The sequence below is a fragment of the Monodon monoceros genome, unplaced genomic scaffold (genome assembly GCF_005190385.1).
Source record: "Monodon monoceros isolate NGI ecotype Baffin Bay Population unplaced genomic scaffold, NGI_Narwhal_1 Super_Scaffold_20, whole genome shotgun sequence".
Taxonomy (NCBI): domain Eukaryota; kingdom Metazoa; phylum Chordata; class Mammalia; order Artiodactyla; family Monodontidae; genus Monodon; species Monodon monoceros.
This window is the reverse complement of record NW_021703777.1, coordinates 35567125-35588979: the sequence shown is the minus strand read 5'-3', so window position 1 is coordinate 35588979 and position 21855 is coordinate 35567125. Positions and strand designations below refer to the sequence as shown.

Below are 21855 nucleotides of genomic sequence, written 5' to 3'. Positions count from 1 at the left end.
CTTTGGGTAAGCCCAGTACGAAGGAGGAATGGAAGAGCAGTAAAGGCTTGTCTGGTGTGTCTTCACACAGTAACAACTGGGCTCTGAGTCTCTGAAGCGTGCCTGTCGGAACCTGTGTGCAGCTCTTTCAGCTTTGCAGAACAGCTGTCTGAAGATTGCATTTGTACAAAGGGGTTTGAGGATTGTTTGTAACCTTTAAGTAAGAAGTTTACCTAACTGACAATGTAAAATGTGAAACCTACACGATAGTTCAAAGAGTTGCTTTACCTGAGCATTTGTCTCCTTTTGAACAGTGCCAAGCTAAGCCATATGGTGCCATATGCTTCGAAATAACTGGTTTGCTTGGAGTTTGGAAATGAAATTAGTTATTTAACCAGTTTAAACAGTATATAAAGTTTAAAGTTCATTTACTTTCATAGGAGAAAAATAGTGTATTCATTTTATTCCAGCAGTATAGTTCCTGTTTTCTTTTAAACCAGAGTCTTTCTCTCAGTGGGTTCTGGAACTTAGATTTCATTCCCTCAGTTAGGTTTTCTAACCACTGGTCCTATATTGGCCAGAGCAAGGAAATGGTATCTGATGGAATGGCTTTTGCCTGCAGGCTCTAGCATATACCAGCTTCATGATCTTAGGCCAGTTAGGTGGCTGTCCTGAGCTGTTTCCTCATCCTTAGAATGTGAGGGGTTGATCAGAGTCAGCCCATGGGGTTATGAGTAAAAGCAATGCCTGTTAAGTTCAGATTGCATAAAGGGCACAGCTATGTGGTACTGTCACTTATTCAGCAAAAGGGATGCTGTGCATTCAGCCAGCTTCTTAGGGTACCTGCCAAGTTCTAGATAAAGAAAATATGAAGACAAAAATGACTTGATCCTGCTTCAGAAAAGCTTACAGTTGAATATGTCCCTTGGGTCTTATGTTTCTTGACCTAAGTTTTATTGGTATAAATGAGACTAGATCTAAGAGATTTGCTTCTCTTTTAGTGGGTGCAAAGGGGGTCACCTAGATGTGCTGCAATTTGTCATCTTGACATTGAAAGACCGGTCTATTCTATTATATAGAATATAATATATGAAGTATAGTGTAGTAATTTAGTGATGTGCTTGGCTTCAAATATAATTATTTGTGGCACAGTAGGGGGGTTTTTAGCAACTGATCCATTTAAACATAAAACCTTTACCTGTCATCAGGTTACAAATTTCCCAACTATACAGATCCTTTTTTTAAAAAAAAAAAATTGTGATGGCAATTATGATTAATTTTCTGTATTAACAAAACTTGGTTAAGGTTTTTTTGTTGTTTTTTTAAAATAAATTGCCCCATTTTTTGATGTTCAGAATAAGGGGTTTCTTTATTTTTTTGGCTGCATTGGGTCTTCATGGCTGCATGCAGCCTTTCTCTAGTTGCAGCAAGTGGGGACTACTCTTCGTTGCAGTGCACGGGCTTCTTGTTGCAGTGCACGGGCTTCTCATTGCAGTGGCTTCTCGTGGAGCACGGGCTCTAGGCGTGTGGGCTTCAGTAGTTGCAGCATGTGGGCTCAGTAGTTGTGGCACGTGGGCCCTAGAGTGTGCGGGCTTCAGTAGTTGCGGTGCATGGGTTCAGTAGTTGTGGCTCACAGGCTCTAGAGTGCAGGCTCAGTAGTTGTGGCACTTGGGCTTATGTGCTCCGCAGCATGTGGGATCTTCCCGGACCAGGGCTTGAACCCATGTCCCCTGCATTGGCAGGCAGATTCTTAACCACTGTGCCACCAGGGAAGCCCTGGGACAGCATTTTTATGGTCCCTTCTATTCCCTAAGAGCAAGTGGAGCTAAAAGTCAGAACATATACTTTCTGACTTACTGAACATATCTCATATACTTTCTCACTTGAGGAGAGTATATGTACGGAAACTGGGCATTCAGTAGCTAAGCAAACAACTTACAAGGTATTTAGTAGTCCGCTGCGTGCAACAGGAAGTGTGTTTGAATTACATGATCACTGCTGTTTCAGGAAATTAAGGCAAATCAGCTTTATACAAAACAAACCCAGTAAGAAATAAAGAGGTCCATTTACTGTGGTTTTGTTGTTGGTGGTTAACATGGAATATACTTTGCCAGATTTGTTTTTTCTGGTTGTATTATACCTAACATTTATTCCAAAGATATATCTTTTGCTTGTATGTATCCCAGCCAAGGCATTTTTAGCAGTAAACCTGTTGAGTGACTTCTTCTTGTACACCATTAAGATTGCTGCCGCCAAGTTGTACATCCAAAGGCTGTGTCTTCTAGCCTTGATAAAATAGTTTAGCTTCTACTAGATACATGTTGAGCAAGATCTACATTTACAAGTAGCTAACAGTTTTTATTTTTTAAAAGAAACTTATCACAAGATGTTTTTAGTGCATTTGTTGGTGAAAATAAGTCCTTGGCAGAATTACAACATTGCATGTAGGCGGTCTTTTTGAAAGAGCCAAGTTTTACCATTTATTTTCATTAGAAAATATAGTGATTTTTACCATGGATTCCCAAAATAATAATGTCTGCTTACTTTAGTGGCAGGTAGTGGGTTTGCAATAAAAATCGTTGGTCAGAATATTGAAGAGGTATTTTTAGAAATACTGAAGGATTGTAACTTCTTAATATAATTTGCTTTTTGGAACATCAGTAATACTCAAGCAGATTTTTTTTTTTCCAATTTCACTTATAATATTTCCTCAAAGAGTCATGCCTGTAAATTTTGGGGGATGTCGGGGGGAGCAATTACAGATTCATTCCTTTGATGTTGGATATCTCCATGAAAAAGTAAAGGGGAGGGGGTAGGGAAGGGGCTAAGATTTGAGTAAACAAAGTACAGATTGGAAAATGTTTGCTTTTAATATTTAGGTTCATCGTAAACTTGAATGCCTAGAGAGAAGTATTAATATAACTTTGTGGACATTAACTGAGTTTTTATTTTTACCTGAGTGATAGCAGGAAGGTTAAACATATTTTTTAGACAACAGTATTATTTGTATTACTACTCTTTTCACGGATTAGTGTTCAAGCACCCAGAAGAAGATATTTGTGTGTGTGAAAAAGTTCAATATTAATAATGTCTTTGGACAAAAACGTAACATAACTGCACTGTTTGGTGACAGTTGTATTTTTATGTATTTATTTAATTCATATATAGCACTTTTTAAGTGCCTGGCACTGTTCTAAGTACTTTACAGATATTCATCCAATATTAACTCATTTAATGGTTAATCATTTATTCGAGTTGTTAGAGACCATAGAAGAAAATGATTTGAGGGTATTGTATATTTTTCTATTTTATTTATTTTTGTTGTTGTTTTCTTCTGTTTGTGTGGACCTGGGACCCTTAGTCTCAGGGCTGGCAACAAATCACTTGCAGAACTTGTAGTTCTGCTTTTAATGCTCAGAACGTGTGAAAGACTCAGTTTTGAAATGATAAGGAGTTTGGACTGAATTAGTTTCTGTGTTAAAATTGTAAAACTTAACATTTCCAAGAAAATAAAGCATTTGATGAATAAATAAAAGTTATACCTGTCCCACCCCTCTTTTGTTTCATTAAGCATATTTTTTATGTTTACATGCTAAAAGAAGTTGTTAGACGTTATTTTAAATTCTACAGTGTCTCTATCCCTGCCTGTTTTAGCATGCTCAAAGATGACCTTCAGCTCAGTGACAGTGAGGACAGTGACAGCGATCAAGTAAGTTCTGTACACCCCACAGTACCAGGAATTCATTTAAATCCATGTAACATTTCTGAGCCGCTTATCCTAACCTGTTTTTTGTTTTTTTTCCTGGTCCTTCTTCCCCTTATTGTGAATGCCTAGACCCCAGAGAAGCCTCCGTCTGCATCTGCACCTCCAAGGTACTGTGTTTGGGTTTCTCCCCATCTGTACAAAATGTTTGCTTTTTTCTACCAAATGGGGAAGTTACAGCCTTATTTAGTATTTTCATAGCTTCTTCATGGGAGAAGGAGATGGATGATCATAGTTAAAGAAAGTACCTGTTTAATATTTTGGAAGCTTAAATCAGCCCTAGAGAGGTTGTTAACTCTATGAAAGAGAGTCCCTGCGTCCACCTAAATCTTTAGTCAGTTTTGTATGTGTAAAATTTGAGCATTTAAAATAAGCTTAAATCACTTTCATCAGTATTATGTAACCAGTATTTGAAAAGTTATACTGAAGAGCTCAGTGTTTTTATGAAAGTGACAGATTTGCTCTGTTTTCAAAAATTAAAGCTGAATTATTTCTAGTAATTGTTTTCCATAGTGCCTGTCTTCATAGTTATATGAATTTTCTAATTGTTTTGGTTGCTTTAAAAGATGACCTGCAGGGGACTTCCCTGGTTGTCCAGTGGTTGAGACTCCACGCTCCCAATGCAGGGGACCTGGGTTCGATCCCTGGTCAGGGAACTAGATCCCACATGCTGCAACTAAAATATCCCACACGCTGCAACTAAAGATCCTGTATGCTGCAACTAAGACCCGAGCAGCCAAATAAATACTAAAAAAAAAAAAAAAAAAGACGACCTGCAGTACATTTTGGTATGATGGAAAATGGCACTGTTTTCACTTTGTAAACAGCTTAGCCATATTTTAGAAAATGTAATGCTTTCGTTTTTAGAAATGGAAACTATGTGAACTACCTTTATTTACCATTTCTTCTGGTACTGAATTTAATGATTTAATATGCTAATACCTGTCCTCCGTGGACAAAGAGTTAAATTACCCTGTAGTTGTTTTACTCCCTTGAGATGTGGTCATCCATTTTGAGACAAGCTCAGCACTAAAAACCTTGCTCTCATATAGCTGAGGTTATAGTTAATGTGGAGGAAGATCACGCATAATTATGTGAGGTCTTAAGGATTCATAAGCTCTGCTTATTTATATCCCATTTTGTTCAGTAATTCCTGGTGGCTTGTAACGACTTAGAAAATATGACAAAGTAACCTAACTGAAAAGTGGAGGAGGGAATAAAAGGAAAAAAAAGGGGGGGGGTGATAATTAGAGGCAGGAATAATACTGAAAGTATATCTCTTTTTGACCATCACTTGGTTTAAGCTCTTCAGCAACCACAAATTTGACATGAGAAAATTCTGTTTCTGTATAGTGTTTGTTTTAAAATTGTCTCAACTAGTCACTTTATTATCTAATAAATTTTTGTTATTCTAATATAGTTAATAAATTTATTATCTTGAAAATGTTTTGGGTAGATTTGGAGGCTTTCACGATTATAGTTATTGATGTACTGCTGTGGCTAATTCCATCTAGGGCAAGGTTTTAAGATACGCTTTGAAATTCTCTGTGTGTCCAGCAGTGTGATCACTTGTGTGTTTTCTCACAAGCCTAGAGTTATTGCCTATCCTGAAAACTTGAAGTAGTTATTCTCTACTTCAGCTGATATTTGGGCGTGATCCTAAGCCACTCATAAAGAACGGCCCATTTTATCATTCTGCCCAAGAAGTGTGAGTGGATTGCCTGTGGGGTCACTTTCCAAAGGAACCCCATTTGTGTTCAGCAGTCTCTGACTTCTCTACAGTTGGTTCTCATATGGAGAATAGAGAAAGACTTTAATGGATTGGCTGTTCTTTTATAAATTAACTCCTTTGGGTTTTATATTGCAGGTGTCAGCAAAGTTAAAGGGTCAGAAAGTCAAGGTTTTAGGCTTTGTGGGCCATAAAGTCTGTGTTGCAGCTATTCAACTCTGCTTTTGTAGTATAGAAGCAGACACAAGACAATGCATAAAATACTGGGTGTGAATGTGTTCCAACAAAACTTTATTTGGAAAAGCAGGCAGCCAGCTCAGGCCATGGTTTGTCCACGCCTGATTTGAAGCACCCCGCATCTCACTTACATTTTACATAGTTCGCAGTGTTCTTCAGAAAAATTCCCCAGGCTTCTTTTATGCAGTTACCTGGTGAGCTGTTGCAAGGCTTTTTCACTGAGTTTTGAGCCACCATGGGCCTTGCTTGCGCTCAACTGGCCGCCATGGTCATTTAGTACTGCTAGGTAATCTTTGAGGCCCCTTCTTTCGAGTAGCAGAAAAATGGGCAAAGAAGGAAGGGAGTCGGGAGGGAAGGAATCCACCTCGCGTGGGTCTTTGACTCTCTCGCTTGCTCCGCAGCGCTCCGCAGGCGCTGCCGGCAGCCGCGGCCTCAGCACATTCCAGCAGCGCAGAGTCGGAGAGCACCAGCGACTCTGACAGCTCCTCGGACTCGGAGAGCGAGAGCAGCTCCAGTGACAGCGAGGAGAACGAGCCTCGAGAAGCCCCGGCTCCCGAGGTACTGGTCTGCTCCGGGCCGTCTTGGGAGCGCAGTCGACCCCCGGTGGCTCGGGCTGCCTGAGGGGCTCCGTCCTGGGGGCGGCGCTTTCCGGCCGCCATGCACGCTGCTGGCTATTCGTGTTTACTTGTTTCTTGGCGTTGGGCTGTGGAACTTTGGGAGAGATGTCTTCTCTCCTGTTGAAAATGATAGGTTCTTTCTTGTTGCTGCCAGAGCTGTTTTGAAGAGCAACTCACTGAGAATATGTACACCCCATTTTCTTTTCCCTTCTTTCGAGAAAAATAACAAAAAAACAAAAATCGTTTTCAGTAGGCTGCCATTTTAATATTAATGAGAAAGCTTTTTGAAATTTTAGGAATGCATGAATTATATCAAAAGGAGACAGCCTGATTTAGCAAAGGGCAGGAACGTGAACTAGAAATAAGCCGTAAGAGGTTCTATTTTTGAATCACTAAAAGCCATGCATTAAATTGATGGCGATGTAATTTTGCCAGGGCCGTGTTTCTTGATTCCACTGTCCCACGTAAAATAGGAATAGTGCTTACCTGTCACCCACCCTTGGGAGATATTGTAAAGATAAACAGATGAGACTGAAAATCTCAAGTGCTAAATGTATCTGGAGAACTTATGCTATTTACTGGATTGTTGAATAAAACTAATGTAGTAACAACTAACAAGGTTGCCAAATGCCTTCAAAACTTAGAGTAGCAGGGTGAAATGTTTGCTGGGGAAGACATTTTTAGTGAACTAGACAAGCTTATATAGAGAAAACTATTCTCTGTATTTAGGTAGGAATCCCAGGAAATGAGATTTTCTGATTAAGAAAGCGTTAAAGTTTTCAGTATTTGTCTCTGCTGTTTAGAAAGCAAGGCCACTGCACTAGAGTATTAAATTAACCAAATCCATCTGGAGATGATGTAGTGAGACTGAGGAGCCATGTCCGAGGGCAAGGGAGGATGAGGAAAATACCTGAGTATCATTTTGTTGTTGTTGTTGTTAGATATGAGTTTATGTCTGGCACACAGTAAGTGCTCAGTAATTATTTTTGGAGTGAATAAACATAGATCAGCATTAGCTGCACTTGAAGTGCCTTTCAGATTTTAGAAGCTACTCTGTGTATTTCTGGGGGCTCTCTGTTTTCTCCTGAGATACTAATTGCTGTTGAAGTAATTTTTCTATGCCCCAGGGAAAAGGGTACTGAATATGCTCTACAGAGAAATTGTGTGCTTGTTCATGTTACTGTTCATAAGATCTTTGCTTTATGTCTCACCCTTATTCACTAAGAAAAATCTGCATGCTTGTTTGGTTACTGATATAAGCAAGAGAATCCAATTAAATCAAAATTCAATTCAAATAAAATGGAAATGGCACAGACTTGGCTGAATAATTAAAACTTGAAAGAAAAATTTAGCCTAGTGTTTGTTTTAATGAAGCAATTATATCTTGTTGCTCACGAGGTTATTGAATAGAATAGATGTAGAGACTCTTAGATGAAAAATGATGTTCCCATCATACTTTGCTTTTTAAAATCACTTTCCTAAATAGGCTCATATTTGTATATTTGTGTTAATGTACAAATCTAGACTTGAGTATGGTTTTGTTGGTTATGTACCAAGGCTTGACTTCCTCAGGCATATTTTTGTCTTTGTCTAGATTTTAAACCTTTCATTTTTCCCAAAGTTATTTAACAACCTTTCTTTCCTTTTAAAATAAATACCTGCATTGTTGTAAATCTTTGTTAGTTGAGCGTTACGTGAATTCCATAATAGGTCATAGTTACTAGTTTTAACTTTCTCACCCTTTTCTTTATTCTATTTTTAATGCTGAGGAATTTGCTCCTTAAGTCTCCATTTAAAATTCATTTGACGAAGTTGTCCAGTGACCTTATGAGACCTGAAATGTTATATGTGTGCCAATGGGCTGGTGGTGAACTTGGGGAAAAACCACTTTCAGTCTCTTCTTTATAGTGAGTCAGCATGTAAATCTCAGCTTTTCAGACTATATGGGACGTATCGCCCTTTTGCAGCTTAAGTAAAGTTCAGGGAAAAATGATTCTATTCTGTTATTCAGGGATCTGCTTAGTTTTCTGATCTATTCATTGTCTAATTCTTTGGTAGTAAACAACTGTGGTCGATTATCTACTAAGATCTTGGCACTTTCTTCATAAATTACATAATGTAACCATCAACCCTAGAAGGTCGGGAGATTTCTTTTCACCTGTAAGGAAGTAGCAGCACTAAGATTGAAACCCATAGCCGTTTAACTCAGAAGCCATTTTTTTTTCCTACTACATCATGCTACTTCTCTCTTTCTTTTTTTTCTTTTCTCTTAAGTTTTGGAGTTGTACTCCCTCACAACAACTATGATGTTTTACAAAAAAAAAAAAAAAAAAACCAAAAAAAAAAAAGACATATGTTGTGCATAGCTCAAAACTTTTTTTTCATAATCATTCTAGAATACACGAACTTTTGCCAATTCGAGAAGCTAGGAGAAGTAAAGAGACATACAGTCAAACATTTATTAAGATGCTCATATATTTTTGCACTCCTCTGTGCAGTGTCTGGGTTGATCCAGCACTGGGAGGCTGAGGGTGGGGCGTGGGGAAAGGCTGAGGAAGAAATGAAAGTCCAAACCTTGATCCTCTCCAGCACTTACACTCTTAAAATTCATCTTAAAATCTGTTTTTTATCAATCCCTCATGTAAAACTTTCCCCCATCCCAGCACCCAAATAATACCTAACCTTAAAGGAATTCTATCTATTTTACATCTTTGTAGTAGGTATACAAAAAGGATCACCCCTACCCTTTCCTCTTGTCTGGGCACACCAACTCAGTTTTACCCTGCAATTGGGCCATAGGCCTCCCTTCTGGACATTTTCAGTACCGCAGTAGAAGGAAATATGTTTTATTTCTGTAACCAGGACATTCCTTTAGGGACTACTAAATGTATATTAAACTGCCCTGTTTTGGGGTGTGGGGGGGAGAAGCGGATGTTATTTATACCAGGAATGACCTTCCCTTTTGGTTAATGTGTAGGTACTCTTCTATAGAGCAGGAGTGTCACTGATGGCAGTGCAGTTGTCAGCGTAGCCCTGGTGAAAGATCTCTATACCTTTCCCGAGAAAGGGTTTGAAGGATTTGGTTCCTGAGGTGATTGATAAGTGATACATCCTTTTTTTTTTTTTAATTTTTATTGAGGTATAATTGCTTTACAGTCTTGTGTTAGTTTCTACTGTACAGCAAAGTGAATCAGCCATATGTATACATATATCCCCTTTTTTTTGGATTTCCTTCCCATTTAGGTCACCACAGAGCATTGAGTAGAGTTTCCTGTGCTATACAGTAGGTTCTCATTAGTTATCTATTTTATACATAGTATCAATAGTGTTTATATGTCAATCCCAGTCTCCCAGTATATAAATGATATATCTTAATGCCTTGTTCCCAATCATTTAACCATTAGAACTACCACGCCCTCAAGTCTTTCAAGAAATAATGTCTGACAAGTAGGTAGGTATGGTGTGCTAATCTTTTCTCTACCCTAAACAACCATCCTGTTCTGTTAGAATATTGAATGCAGTTTTAGATTATGTGGGACTTTGTCAGAGTAGTTTCCTTCTTCCCTCTCTCCCTGCTCTGAAATTCAAATGAGAGCATGGGGATAGAGTTGATATAAGTGGAGGGAGCTACAAAGAAGGTATGTTGTCTTAAGCAGGGAAAAAACAAAAAAAAACAAAAACCCCACAATTCTGTAGCCCTCTTTCTGGCCAAAGTATGATCCTACCTAGTTCCTTAGAGTTCCTCTTAGTTCTCTTTTGTTACAATTACACAAAGCCTAGTCTAGCTACCTGATCGTTTTATTACCTAACCTTTTCCTGGCCCCAAAGCCTTTACGTTATATCCACATATCTTAAACGTATTACGTTTGCGTGTTTTTATAGAATTGAATTGTTTGGGATATTCCACTTGGGAAAATTGTTAGCAGTCTTCCCTATATCATCCACTTACTGGAGCGAGCTCCTTACTCAATAATCTAATCAGTTAATCCCATGTGAGATATCTTTGATTAACTTGCTGTTGTGTTGTGGAAATGATTTAGTCATTTATACAAACCACCTGTCAGAAAGGATCTTAAAAGCATGAAGCATGCCAGTGACATACTGTCCTTTTTTTAAAAAAAAGTAATCATTACTTACTTTATTAAGGCATGAATATTTTCCCAAATAGCATAAAATTTATAGGTACAGTAATACACCCATGAAAAAGCCCAAATAAATATCTCATGTACACCACTGTGTGCAAGACATAATAGTAGAATTTGGAGATAAAGATGTCCTCATCATTGTTTTAATAAGATCTAATATCCCATTTGGAGAGAGAGAGTGCAGTGCATCAATAGTCAGTTAGCAACAAAGATTTTAACAAGATATCTCCTGTTAAGATAACAGGAGAAGTCAAGGACTTCTGTTTATTTGCCAAGTGAGTTTCACAGATAATCAGTATAATCTCACCGCTCTTAATTGTGTGCTCTGGAGCCTCCCTGTGTTTCTTAGAAAAATAGGTGCTATTTCAGAGACTGCTTGTAACAGGAGACTTCATGTTTGATTTTTAAAGAATTCAAGTGGGACTAATGGCTGGCAAATGTGACCTCACTTGGTTCTTTTTACCCAGTTGTAAAATTTGAAAATCAGAAGACAGTGTATCTGTGATAAACTGAAAGCTGTGTCATGTATTAATATTTTTAAGTGAATAAGAGAAATGAAATCGTCTTGAAGAAAGTCATTTTCAATTGACAAGTACATCAAAAAAAGGGATAAAGCGTGAAACCCATCCATAATCACTAAGACTTATTCATTGACCTTCTTCTGAAAATCCTTGATGAAAAGGTTCTTTTTAGTCTTCATTTTTCCCTATCATTTTCTGACAGAATAGTTCACAAGCCAAAATGTGAAAATTCTGTTTAAATTATATGGTAATTACCAGTGGAACAAAATATTTATTACACAGATTTCTCCGCAGTTGCCAATGGTCTACATTGGTCAGTATGTAATGGTCTATTATTAGTGTCAGCCACAGCAAAATTCCTGTAGCATGAAAAAATTGGAAGATTGTTTTAAGAGTTAATTGTTACAGAATTTGACCTATAATTAGAGGGGGGTCAAAAGGACCTGAATTCTTAGGTTTGGAGTGATTGCATCTCCTGGCCAGTCCTGTAGGATTGGGTGACTAACCCAGAAGAGTATCATTATTGGTCAGTTAACCCTATCTTCTTTTTCCTTGTTTGTAGCCCGAACCTCCGACAACAAACAAATGGCAGCTGGACAACTGGCTGACCAAAGTCAGCCAGCCCGCGCCGCCCGCCGAGGCCCCGGGCAGCGCTGTGCCCCCGGCCCGGCACCCGGACAGTAAAGGCAAGGGTGGCGACGGCGCCACCGGAGGTCACGAGCGCTCGGAGTCCAAAGAGCCTCCCCTCAAAAGCTCCAGCAAAGCCCCGCGGGTGCCTTCCGAAGGCCCCCATGCGGGCAAGAGGAGCTGTCAGAAGTCCCCTGCCCAACAGGAGCCCCCACAGAGGCAAACCGTGGGATCCAAACAACCCAAGAAGCCCGTCAAGGCCTCCGCCCCGGGGCATGCGGATGCGCATGCAGATGCGCGCACCAGTCTGCTGGTAGAGAGCGAGCCTGGACTTCCTCCCCAAGCCTCCAAAGACCAGCCTTCCAAAGACAAGCCCAAGGTGAAGACGAAAGGGCGGCCCCGTGCCGCAGAGAGCCGTGAGCCCAAGCCAGTGGCGCCCACCCCCAGCGAACGGAAGAAGCACAGGAGCGGCCCCCCGGCCCCCCCGAAGGCACCTCCAAAGGACGCGGCGGAGGACAGGAGCCCCGAGCACTTTGCCCTCGTCCCCCTGACCCAGAGCCAGGGCCCTGCCCGCAGTGGCGGCGCCAGGACTAGTGGCTGCCGACTGGCAGTTGTTGTCCAGGAGGACCGCCGCAAGGACAAACCCCTGGTGCCTTTGAGAGACACCAAGCTGCTCTCCCCGCTCAGGGACACTCCGCTCCCACAAAGCTTGATGGTGAAGATTACCCTGGACCTCCTCTCTCGGATACCCCAGCCTCCTGGGAAGGGCAGCCGCCCCAAGAAACCAGAAGACAAACAGCCCTCGGCAGCGAAGAAGGCAGATTCTGAGAAGAGAAGCTCAGAAAACTCAAGCAAGTTGGCCAAAAAGAGAAAGGTGAGTGGGGGGCTGACCTTCCCGTACAGTGTGGAACATACCTGCTGCGGGCTTGGGGCTGTCTTTGCCCCTTGATTTTAACCCTGAGTCGTCTTAGAAGAGGCTGGAAATCTTTGGATTCCATGTTGCCTTTGCGACTATACCAGAGTTAGTCTTTCACTGCAGGTAAGTGTTGATAAATGCCAGATTGCTTTAAGTCTTGCTAGTTTGAAAAAAAGATGAGGCAGTCATTGAAAAGGGTATCTTGCTTTAGAATAATATAGCATTAAGGGTATGTTTTTATCTATTGTGACAATATTGGTATTTACCACCTGGCTCATTAGGTTTTGCCCTAGAAATTAAAACCTTACATGAACTGAAATGTGAATTCTGAATTACTGACAGGAGTGCTATATACTAAATTTTACTCCTGTAGTTTGATCATTTTGATACTGATATTATATCCATGTTTTAACTCATGGCCACCTAACACCTCATTAATTTGAAACCACCAGATTTAGAATTTGTGACTCCTGTTAATGACTTTTACTAATGAGCAGAGCATTATGAAAAAAAGGTTTAGAGCTATTATAGAGATGGTTAGGGCATCTTTTTGGGTGATATAGGCTGTTATGGTACATTGTGAAGTATTGAAATCTGTCATTTATCATGGTATTTGGAAGCTTCACTTAAGGAATGAACATAGTAAAATAATAATAATAATCCCTGCATTATTTAAGACCCTTGTTACTTGGACATATACACTATTTTGAACAGTCTCCTTTCGATCTTTATTCTGAATTATTGAGCTCTTGATATATATTTTTTTGCTGCTTCTTGATGGTGAAAGATTAGTGAGTTTTCCCCGCAGTGGCATTCCCAAGCCAACCTACCCAAGATTCAGAGTGAAAGGCACAAGAAGGGCCAACTCTTGCCTGCTGAGAAGGAATATAAACAGTCTTATAAATACATAAAAAACTCTTACTCAGTTGTGGAAGTTGAGCTAAGAATAACAAGGACAAAAAGATCATGAAGACTGCTGTCGTGTCTGATGTGACTGAATACTCCACTAGGTTAAAAATACAATGTGACTCTACCAAATAGTAAAGGGCGACAGTTTCTGGAGCGCCTTGTCGAATGAGACGTGAGGGTGTGTATTGCCACCATAATTGCAGCAGGCAAGTCCAGTGGGGTGGGATCAAGTGCCAATTGGCAGTGCTGTTTCAGCTAGAAGAGGGTGTATTCTGGTTCCTGATAACTTTTAGTTTAGTTTTTTTTTTTTTTTTTGCGGTACGTGGGCTTCTCACCGTGTGGCCTCTCCCCTTGCGGAGCACAGGCTCTGGACGTGCAGGCTCAGCGACCATGGCTCATGGGCGCAGCCGCTCCGCGGCATGTGGGATCTTCCTGGACCGGGGCATGAACCCGTGTTCCCTGCATCGGCAGGTGGACTCTCAACCACTGCGCCACCAGGGAAGCCCAGTTTTATTTATTTATTTATTTATTTATTTATTTATGGCTGCATTGGGTCTTCATTGCTGTGCGTGGGTTTTCTCTAGTTGCACTGAGCGGGGTCTACTCTTCGTTGCGGTGCACGGGCTTCTCATTGCGGTGGTTTCTCTTATTGTGGAGCATGGGCTGTAAGTGCGCAGGCTTCAGTAGTTGTGGCGCATGGGCTTAGTTGCTCCGCGGCAAGTGGGATCTTCCCGGACCAGGGATTGAACCCGTGTCTCCTGCATTGGCAGGCGGATTCTTAACCACTGCACCACCAGGGAAGTCCTTGATAACTTTTAAAACAATGTGTGCCTGTAAGAGTTGTAAAACTTTATGGAGAAAATTGTGATGGGCCAGGCTAGGAAAAGGTGCCTGCATCTAATATACCCGAGAAATCTTGAAAAATATACTTTTTTTTCATGATGTGTGTTTTATTTTATTTTATTTTGTACATATGTATATATCACATCATCTTTTTAAAGTTAATTTTTATTGGAGTTTAGTTGCTTTACAGTGTTGTGTTAATTTCTACTGTACAGCAAAGTGAATCAGCTCTATGTATACAAATATCCTCTCTTTTTTGGATTTACTTCCCACTTAGGTCACCACAGAGCACTGAGTAGAGTTCCCTGAGCTATACAGTAGGTTCTCATTAGTTACCTATTTTATACGTAGAATCAATAGCAAAAATACACTCTTTTACCTCCTCCTGGGAAATCTTTTGTCACCTGTCCCCCAGCTACCCTAATACTATCTAGTCTCCACTGCTAACCTTCTGCATCAGCTGGAGTGGGGAGAGGGGAGAAGTATTAGCTTCTAAAACGCTTACTAACTGGGGGTAAATGTTGGAAATTGGAGGCTCCCCAGACAGTTGTCAGACCAGTCCATCCTCCAATGCAAATCTAGAAGCTCTGCTTGCAACTCCAGAAAGGGAAATTCAGCTGTCCCTGTTGAGTATATGAACTGTGCCCTCTGAAAGCCATTTTTCCAGCCCTTGGCTGAGCTCTCCTAGGGCAGCTTATTTATCTTTCTGTTCAAAGGATGGAGAAATAATGACTGCCTCATCTTAGGCAAGTCCATGCTTGCCTTAAAGCTCTGGCAGGCAGCTGAGAGATCTGGCTTTGGGAACAGCCTGCCTCCCTGCTGTGGGACTGACAGGATCAGGGGCTGAACCAGTGGTTCCAAACCCTGGCTGCACATTCCGGTCCCCTGGGGAGCCCTCAGTACTGGTGGCAGGATGTGTGCCACCCCCCAGCCCCACACTCCCATTGTTATTTTCTAACTGCTCGGGTGATCCTAATGCCTAAGGCTCTGGAGCAAAACCTTATTACCAGGCCAGGATTGTATAAAGCTAGTGTTTTGGACCAAGAAATCTCTTCATTGTGGTGCATTTAGACATCATGGATCTAGACAACCAGGAATTCCTGGCCTGAAGTATGTCACTGGTTAGAAACATTACTTAGGAGCTTTCAGATAAATATAAACATCAGCCAACAGGATAGCTCTTTCATGATCAGAGAACTGTGTGTCATTGGTTTTGCTTCCTGCTGGATTCCAGGTGGTGGTATTAATACTGAACATCATAATAACCTCAGGTTCTCTCTGTGAGGGGCAGGCTCCCCCTTTCCTGTCAGGACCCTGACTCTACTTGCTCAGGGTACCTTTGGCCACCACCCTTGGACAAGCGGGGCAGCTCTGTGGGCAGCCCAGGTCTCTCTTTAAGCTTAGGTGCTTTCCCCCAAATTTGGATAGTGAAGACTTGTTCATTTCCTTCATATTGAGTGTGAACGCTAGAAAAAACTCCACGAGAATATAATGAGAGCCGTTGAATAATGTTCCTGCTCCTTGGCATTAGTGGGATTTATTTAAAGGTTCATCCCTCTCTTGGCACAAAATTTAACAAATATTTTCAGAGGGTTAACAAACCCTTAAAGCCATTTTAGACTCAAAAGTGTGAGAAAATGATCATAAAGAGTTAGAGAACACGGGAACGTGGGGAGGGGGAAGGGTAAGCTGGGACGAAGTGACAGAGTGGCATGGACATATATACACTACCAAACGTAAAATAGATAGCTAGTGGGAAGCAGCTGCATAGCACAGGGAGATCAGCTTAGTGCTTTGTGACCACCTCGAGGGGTGGGATAGGGAGGGTGGGAGGGAGAGGCAAGAGGGAAGAGATACGGGGATATGTGTATATGTATAGCTGATTCACTTTGTTATAAAGCAGAAACTAACACAACATTGTAAAGCAATTATACTCCAATAAAGATGTTAAAAAAAAGGATTCCATTATGAAGATTAAATATTCCCCCCAAATCTCTCCTTATATATTAAAAAACATATTTTTTAAGCCTGAAAAAAAAAAGAGTTAATAGTTGTTAATAGCTGTGATGAAGCCATCAAATGTGGCATCTATAGAAATGTACCTATATATTTTTTTTCCCCTTTTTCTTTTTTTTCTTCTACTTTAAAGGAGTGGGTTGGGGACAATTCATGAGAAAAAAGAGAAAATTGTGAGGGTAAATAGACATTAACTCACATGGTACTCCTTACATAAACTACAGAATTTCTTCAACCTGATTACAGTTTAGAATTTAAAATAGAACTTATATTTTCTTTTATATAATTTTTAAGCTTTATTATTCCAGACTTGGAAGAAAAGTTGAAGCTGAGAAGCACAAGATAATATACAATCAGGGTAGTGCAAATGAGAAGATTCTAAAAGCACACCAAACATGCATAGAGCTAAGCATTGCTCTCGGTGCTTTCTTAGATAACCTCATTTCATTCAGTCACCTTATAGATGTCTTTCAAATAAAATGCTAGACTGTCTCAACAGTCGTTTAGACAAATAACAGAACTGGGAGGTTACATTCATTCAGGTCTTTCCCTTTTTATAAATAACTGCTTTACAGACCAAGAAGCTTGGACACTTTTGGACAAACATTTCAGTGCCATCGTTTATGTGTGTTTTGAGGAGTGGGGAGGGAAGTTATGGGATCTGGTGGGAAAATGTGCATTTTTATTGCTTGATGGTTAGTTCAGACCTTCCCAAGATCTGTTTTCTCTTGGGTTGTTTCTCCAGATCAACATTCCCAGTTATTATCCTTCAAAATCAAGGGTTTGAAAAGTCATCCCTATAATTTCCTAAAGCCACTTACATCTAATTTCTTCATGCCTGTTAGTTACCCTAAAAGCATCATATGAAGAGCTGTTTTAGGGCCAGTCTAATGCCTGTGTATTCCCTCACCAAAAAGAAGGAAAAGAGTGGATTCCCTTTGCTTTTCTGTGGTACTTTCCCCAGTGAATATAACCTGCCTCATTCATGGGGTCAGTTTGGACTTACCTGCTGTGGCGTCGTCTTATTGAACCTCCTGCAGAGGCAAATCCCAGAAAAGTACCTGAACTTCCCCAAAGGCTGCTTCTCCACTTTTGCTATGCTCCATGTGCTACCAAGCGTATTTGCTTCCCTGTGGGAGAGGAGGATAGAATTTAGAATTGGAGTGCTGAGACCACATGTGTCTCTTGTTCAGCTGCTACCTTCTTTAGATGGGATCCAGAAAGGCCTTCACATCACTTGGCTGCTTAGCAAAAGCAGGTCTGGAGCTCAGTATGCTGACCCCTCCCAGTCTAGTGGATCTTGGCTCCTTGGCTCTCTTTCACATCTTTTTTTTTTTTTTTTAATATTTATTATTTATGTATTTATTTTTGGCTGCATTGGGTCTTAGTTGTGGCACGCGGGATCTTCGTTGAGGAATGCAGGATCTGTCATTGTGGTGTGCGGGCTTCTCTCTAGTTGTGGTGTGCAGGTTTTCTCTTCTCTAGTTGTGGTGCGCAAGCTCCAGGGCGCGTGGGCTCTGTTGTTTGCGGCACGAAGTTTCTCTCCTTGAGGTCCACGAGCTCAGTAGTTGTGGCGTGAGTGCTTAGTTGCCCTGCAGCATGTGGAATCTTTGTTCCCTGACCAGGGATTGAACCCACATCCCCTGCATTGGAAGGCAGATTCTTTACCACTCGACCACCAGGGAAGTCCCTCTTTCACACCTTTCTTGCTTTTAGTGGGGTGGGGCCGGAGGAGCAGGGTGTGTGTGCAAGTGCCTGTTAGGGGGTGGGTGCAGGTTGGGGGGCGTTGGTGGCATTCTTGGAGCAAGGCCTGAGGTCGTACTTCCAGATCAGTGTACTGACGGGCTGTTACAATATCATCCCTGGCTCAACCCCTCCATTGTCCCCACTCCTGCCACCCTAGTGCCCGCCACACTTTAGTTTCCCTTCCAGATGCTCGTCATCTCTCCCCATCATGGCTAAGCTCTGAGTCGACTACCTTTCTGCCTGTTAGAAACTATGGCCCCAAACAAGTGTTAGTTCTAAAAAAGCCACTTTCACTGCCCCCTGTTATCTGCGGCACCTAGTTGGTGAGTCAGGTGCTGAGGCAGGCAGCAGGCTGCCCTGGAGGCCTTCTCTTCAGAAACCGGCTTGGCCTAGCACAGTCCCAGATCTTCCTTTTATGGTGTTCATTCTTGCCCTTTTGCTCCACTCTGTAGGTGGAGCCGCATTTGGCAGATAATCTGAGGCTGCCTGACCCAACAGGTTAAGAAAAGTAAACAAGTCAGTCAGGAACAGTCATCGGCCAGCAGGCTCCTCCTGTTGGAGATGCGGGCACCGTCGAGACATTGTCCTTCTGGAAAAAGGGAGTGTCCAAGACCCAGACCTTAGACAGGGGTCCCTGAAATGGGAGTTCATCTGTGGATAAGCCACTGAGCAAAGGAGACTCCTTTTTCCTTCTGAAGAGAGTACGTCACTCTCACCTCACTTTCACATGGCTTCTTGACCCAGAAACATCTCAAGAACTCCTTGCCTTCTGTTTTCCAGTCTTGGAATTCAAGTGTGTGCTTCCTGCCACCCAGGATCAGATGACTCCCTCTCTAATGGCGCTTTGCTAAATCCATCCACTTAGGGTTGTAGTGCAGGTCTGCTCCTGGGCCAGCTGACGAATGCTCACGGAGTGTCTGCTCTGGGGATGCCCCCGGGACTCTTCCTACAGAAGACAAGAGGGTTCCAACTACAAAAATACTGACCCCGGCCCACAGGCGTGAATTCGGGTCAAAGCAAGCACAGTCAACAGAAGGGGATTTTGCTTAATTGGTTTAATGGCTTACATTCTACCAGCTGACAGAATATTACCAGCTTCTAAGTTGCTACATGTCAACATAAAGTGTATTATTCCAGAAAGTGCCAACATGGTTGTTAAAGCTAGCATTGAAGTTAGTCTTTGGTGATTGTTGGTTTTGGGCTGTTCTCTTGAGTCACTGATTGGCACAAGCCCGAGTTAAAACCAGTTTATGAGGATTGACTCACTATGAATCTTATTTTCATGTGTGGTTTATAAGGCCTGCCACTTTGGTTTCTAGTTATAACTAGCATGTCCTAAGCAGCATGAAGATATACAAACAAAAATTAACTCTCATTCCACCTCTGGGGTTTGTTGTTTTCTTTAGAAAGTAACCTTGTGGACCGTTTATGCTTAGCTTTGTCTTGGGGACTTATCCCACATGTCGTTAACTGCCTGGAAATGCCTTCCATTTAAAATGTATGTATTACTAACTACTTTATGTGCAAGTTAATTACCTGCCTGGGTATTTTAGCAAATTCTGTGACTTTTTCGAAAGATAAATTTCCCACCCTCTTGTAATGCTTGCTGGGCCAGCTGTGTGGCCTTTAATCTAAAACTCGAGAGAATTCACTGGGGCCATTGGTAGCAGAGCCTCTTGGCCACAGTGGGTGTAGTGATGAGGGGATACCCCTTAGTAGTAGGGTTCTATTTTAACCAGTCACTTCTGGTTTATTCTTTCTTCTCTGCCAACATTGAGTTCATTATGAATTGTTGAATGGAGGGTGAGTTACATGCTGGGCAGAGCTGCAACAGGCCTCTCCTGGCCTGTGCCAGGACCTTTCATCTGTCCTGAACTGTGCTCCAGGCTTGTGCTGCCGGCCTGCACTGCCTGCCACGTGAGAAACAGCCGTGTGAAATTTACTGTTTCAGCCATGCCTGTGGGATATACTTATTCACATCATGTGTTCTCTTCTTATTAAGTCCCTCAAGACCCTTTTTCCCCGGTCTTCTGTAATGAATGGTTATGTTTCTGAGCAACTGATTTGTTTTTATCTTACCTAACCTGTACATTTAATAATTCTTTCTTTGCATCAGCTCATTGGAAGTTCAAGGTCCATTTTGCAGATCACCTCTAGAAAAGTGTGTAAAACAGTTCTGTCCAGTAGAAATATAATGTGACCCACATACATAACTTAAAATTTTCTAGTAGCCACGTTAAGAATATAAAAAGGAAAAAAAAACAGTGATAAATAATTTAATCCAATGTGTCTAAAATTACCACTTCAGTATTTCATCAGTAGAAAAACGATTACATTCTCCTTTTTTGGACAAAGTCCCTGACTTCACTTGTCGCTGTGGACTAGCCGTGTCCAAGTGCTGGGCAGCTTTGGGATGGAGTGTGCGGGACAGAGCGGAATCGGCTTCCAGTGGTACCATAGTACCAGCCTTCCCTTGGATTTCTTTTCTCCCCCATATTTTCCCTTCTTCTTAATGTTCTCACGTGTGCAAACACCGAGAGATGAAAGCGAAGTATCCTTATAAGCCATCTTCAGTGGTCCATTTTGAAACAAGAGGGAGATGTTTTCTGCGAAGTTATGAAAGGCTGGATGGAGGCGCACACCCAGGCACGCTTGCTTGCAGAATGCCGGGGGAGGGAAGGGCATGTCTTTGCTATTTCCCTCCTTTTGAGCAGGGCCAGGCCGCTGATTTGTGCCTGGGCAGAGCTTGAGCCTACACATCTTAATTTGTTCATTTTTTCCTGGAGAAATTCAGAGAACGAGGGAGAGACTGTGGTGAAAACCGGGGCCTCCCACAATGAGATCATTTGAAGAATGTTGTTTTTCCCTTTAAGGCTCTAAGAGAGGATTTCGGGTTTTTTAGGGATTGTCCTAGATTGGCTGGTGGTGTCCCAGATTTCTCTCCCCGTGAGCTGACAGTTGAGGAGTTTAATTCTAAAGCACCTGAGTCGATTGAAGGACTCCCACCCATCGCTTCACTGTCCTTGCTAGAAAGCTTCCTTCCCACAGGGCCATTACGTGAGCACAGACCAGGGGGAAGGAGCCTGCATTTTGGACTTTCTGTAAATTTGATATACATGTTGTCATGGGAAAACGAATCTGTTTTCTTCCTGAGTAGAGAAAAACCTGGTTCTTTCCTTAGTCCTTCCTCATGTACAAATCCGTCTCAGTACAAATCACATCAAATCTAGACGGTCTGCTGCCCTCACCACCACCCCCCCTCCCATACACAGTGTAGATACTTATAAGGTTTCTGTGTGTGTTTAGAAGTTTCCAAAAGTCTGATTGCTCTCATTGACCTTGCTGCATATTTTTTTCTATTTTGTCTGTACAATTATGTTTGTAATAATTTGCTGTTATACTACAATAATAGGGTGAAGCAGAAAGAGACCACGATAGCAAGAAAATCAGGCTGGAGAAAGAAGTCAAATCGCAGTCATCACCCTCATCCTCCCACAAAGAATCTTCTAAATCAAAGTGAGTATAGAGATTAGGAACAGGCTGCGAAGGTGATCGAATCTTCCTGGATGGCAACACGGCAAAACACTTTTCTTCTGCAGTAGAACGAGAGAATAGTGAACTCGTCGGGCTCATTTTGACGATATGCTAAGTTCTGTTTGTTTTCCTTCACGAGGACCTTAGAAGAATTAACGGTTCATTTGGCAGCAAACTTAGATGTATCAAAAGCACAAAAAGACTTGGCAAAAACAAGTGAGTCGTGTCACCATGTAGGAACCAACAGAGATTTGAAAGAGAGAGAGAGAAGGG

The 21855-nt window shown here is 41.6% G+C and overlaps 1 protein-coding gene across 5 annotated transcripts in view; it reads left to right on the top strand.

The window, feature by feature from the left end:
* AFF1 (AF4/FMR2 family member 1) overlaps nucleotides 1–21855 on the top strand; it is a 205772-nt gene that overhangs the window by 167099 nt on the left and 16818 nt on the right. For all 5 annotated transcript variants that reach the window (XM_029235699.1, XM_029235702.1, XM_029235700.1 and 2 more), the window contains 5 exons: nucleotides 3634–3688; nucleotides 3815–3852; nucleotides 6110–6266; nucleotides 11554–12492; nucleotides 21461–21564. In XM_029235699.1, coding sequence (XP_029091532.1) covers nucleotides 3634–3688; nucleotides 3815–3852; nucleotides 6110–6266; nucleotides 11554–12492; nucleotides 21461–21564 — 1293 coding nt within the window. The remainder of the gene's footprint in view (nucleotides 1–3633; nucleotides 3689–3814; nucleotides 3853–6109; nucleotides 6267–11553; nucleotides 12493–21460; nucleotides 21565–21855) is intronic.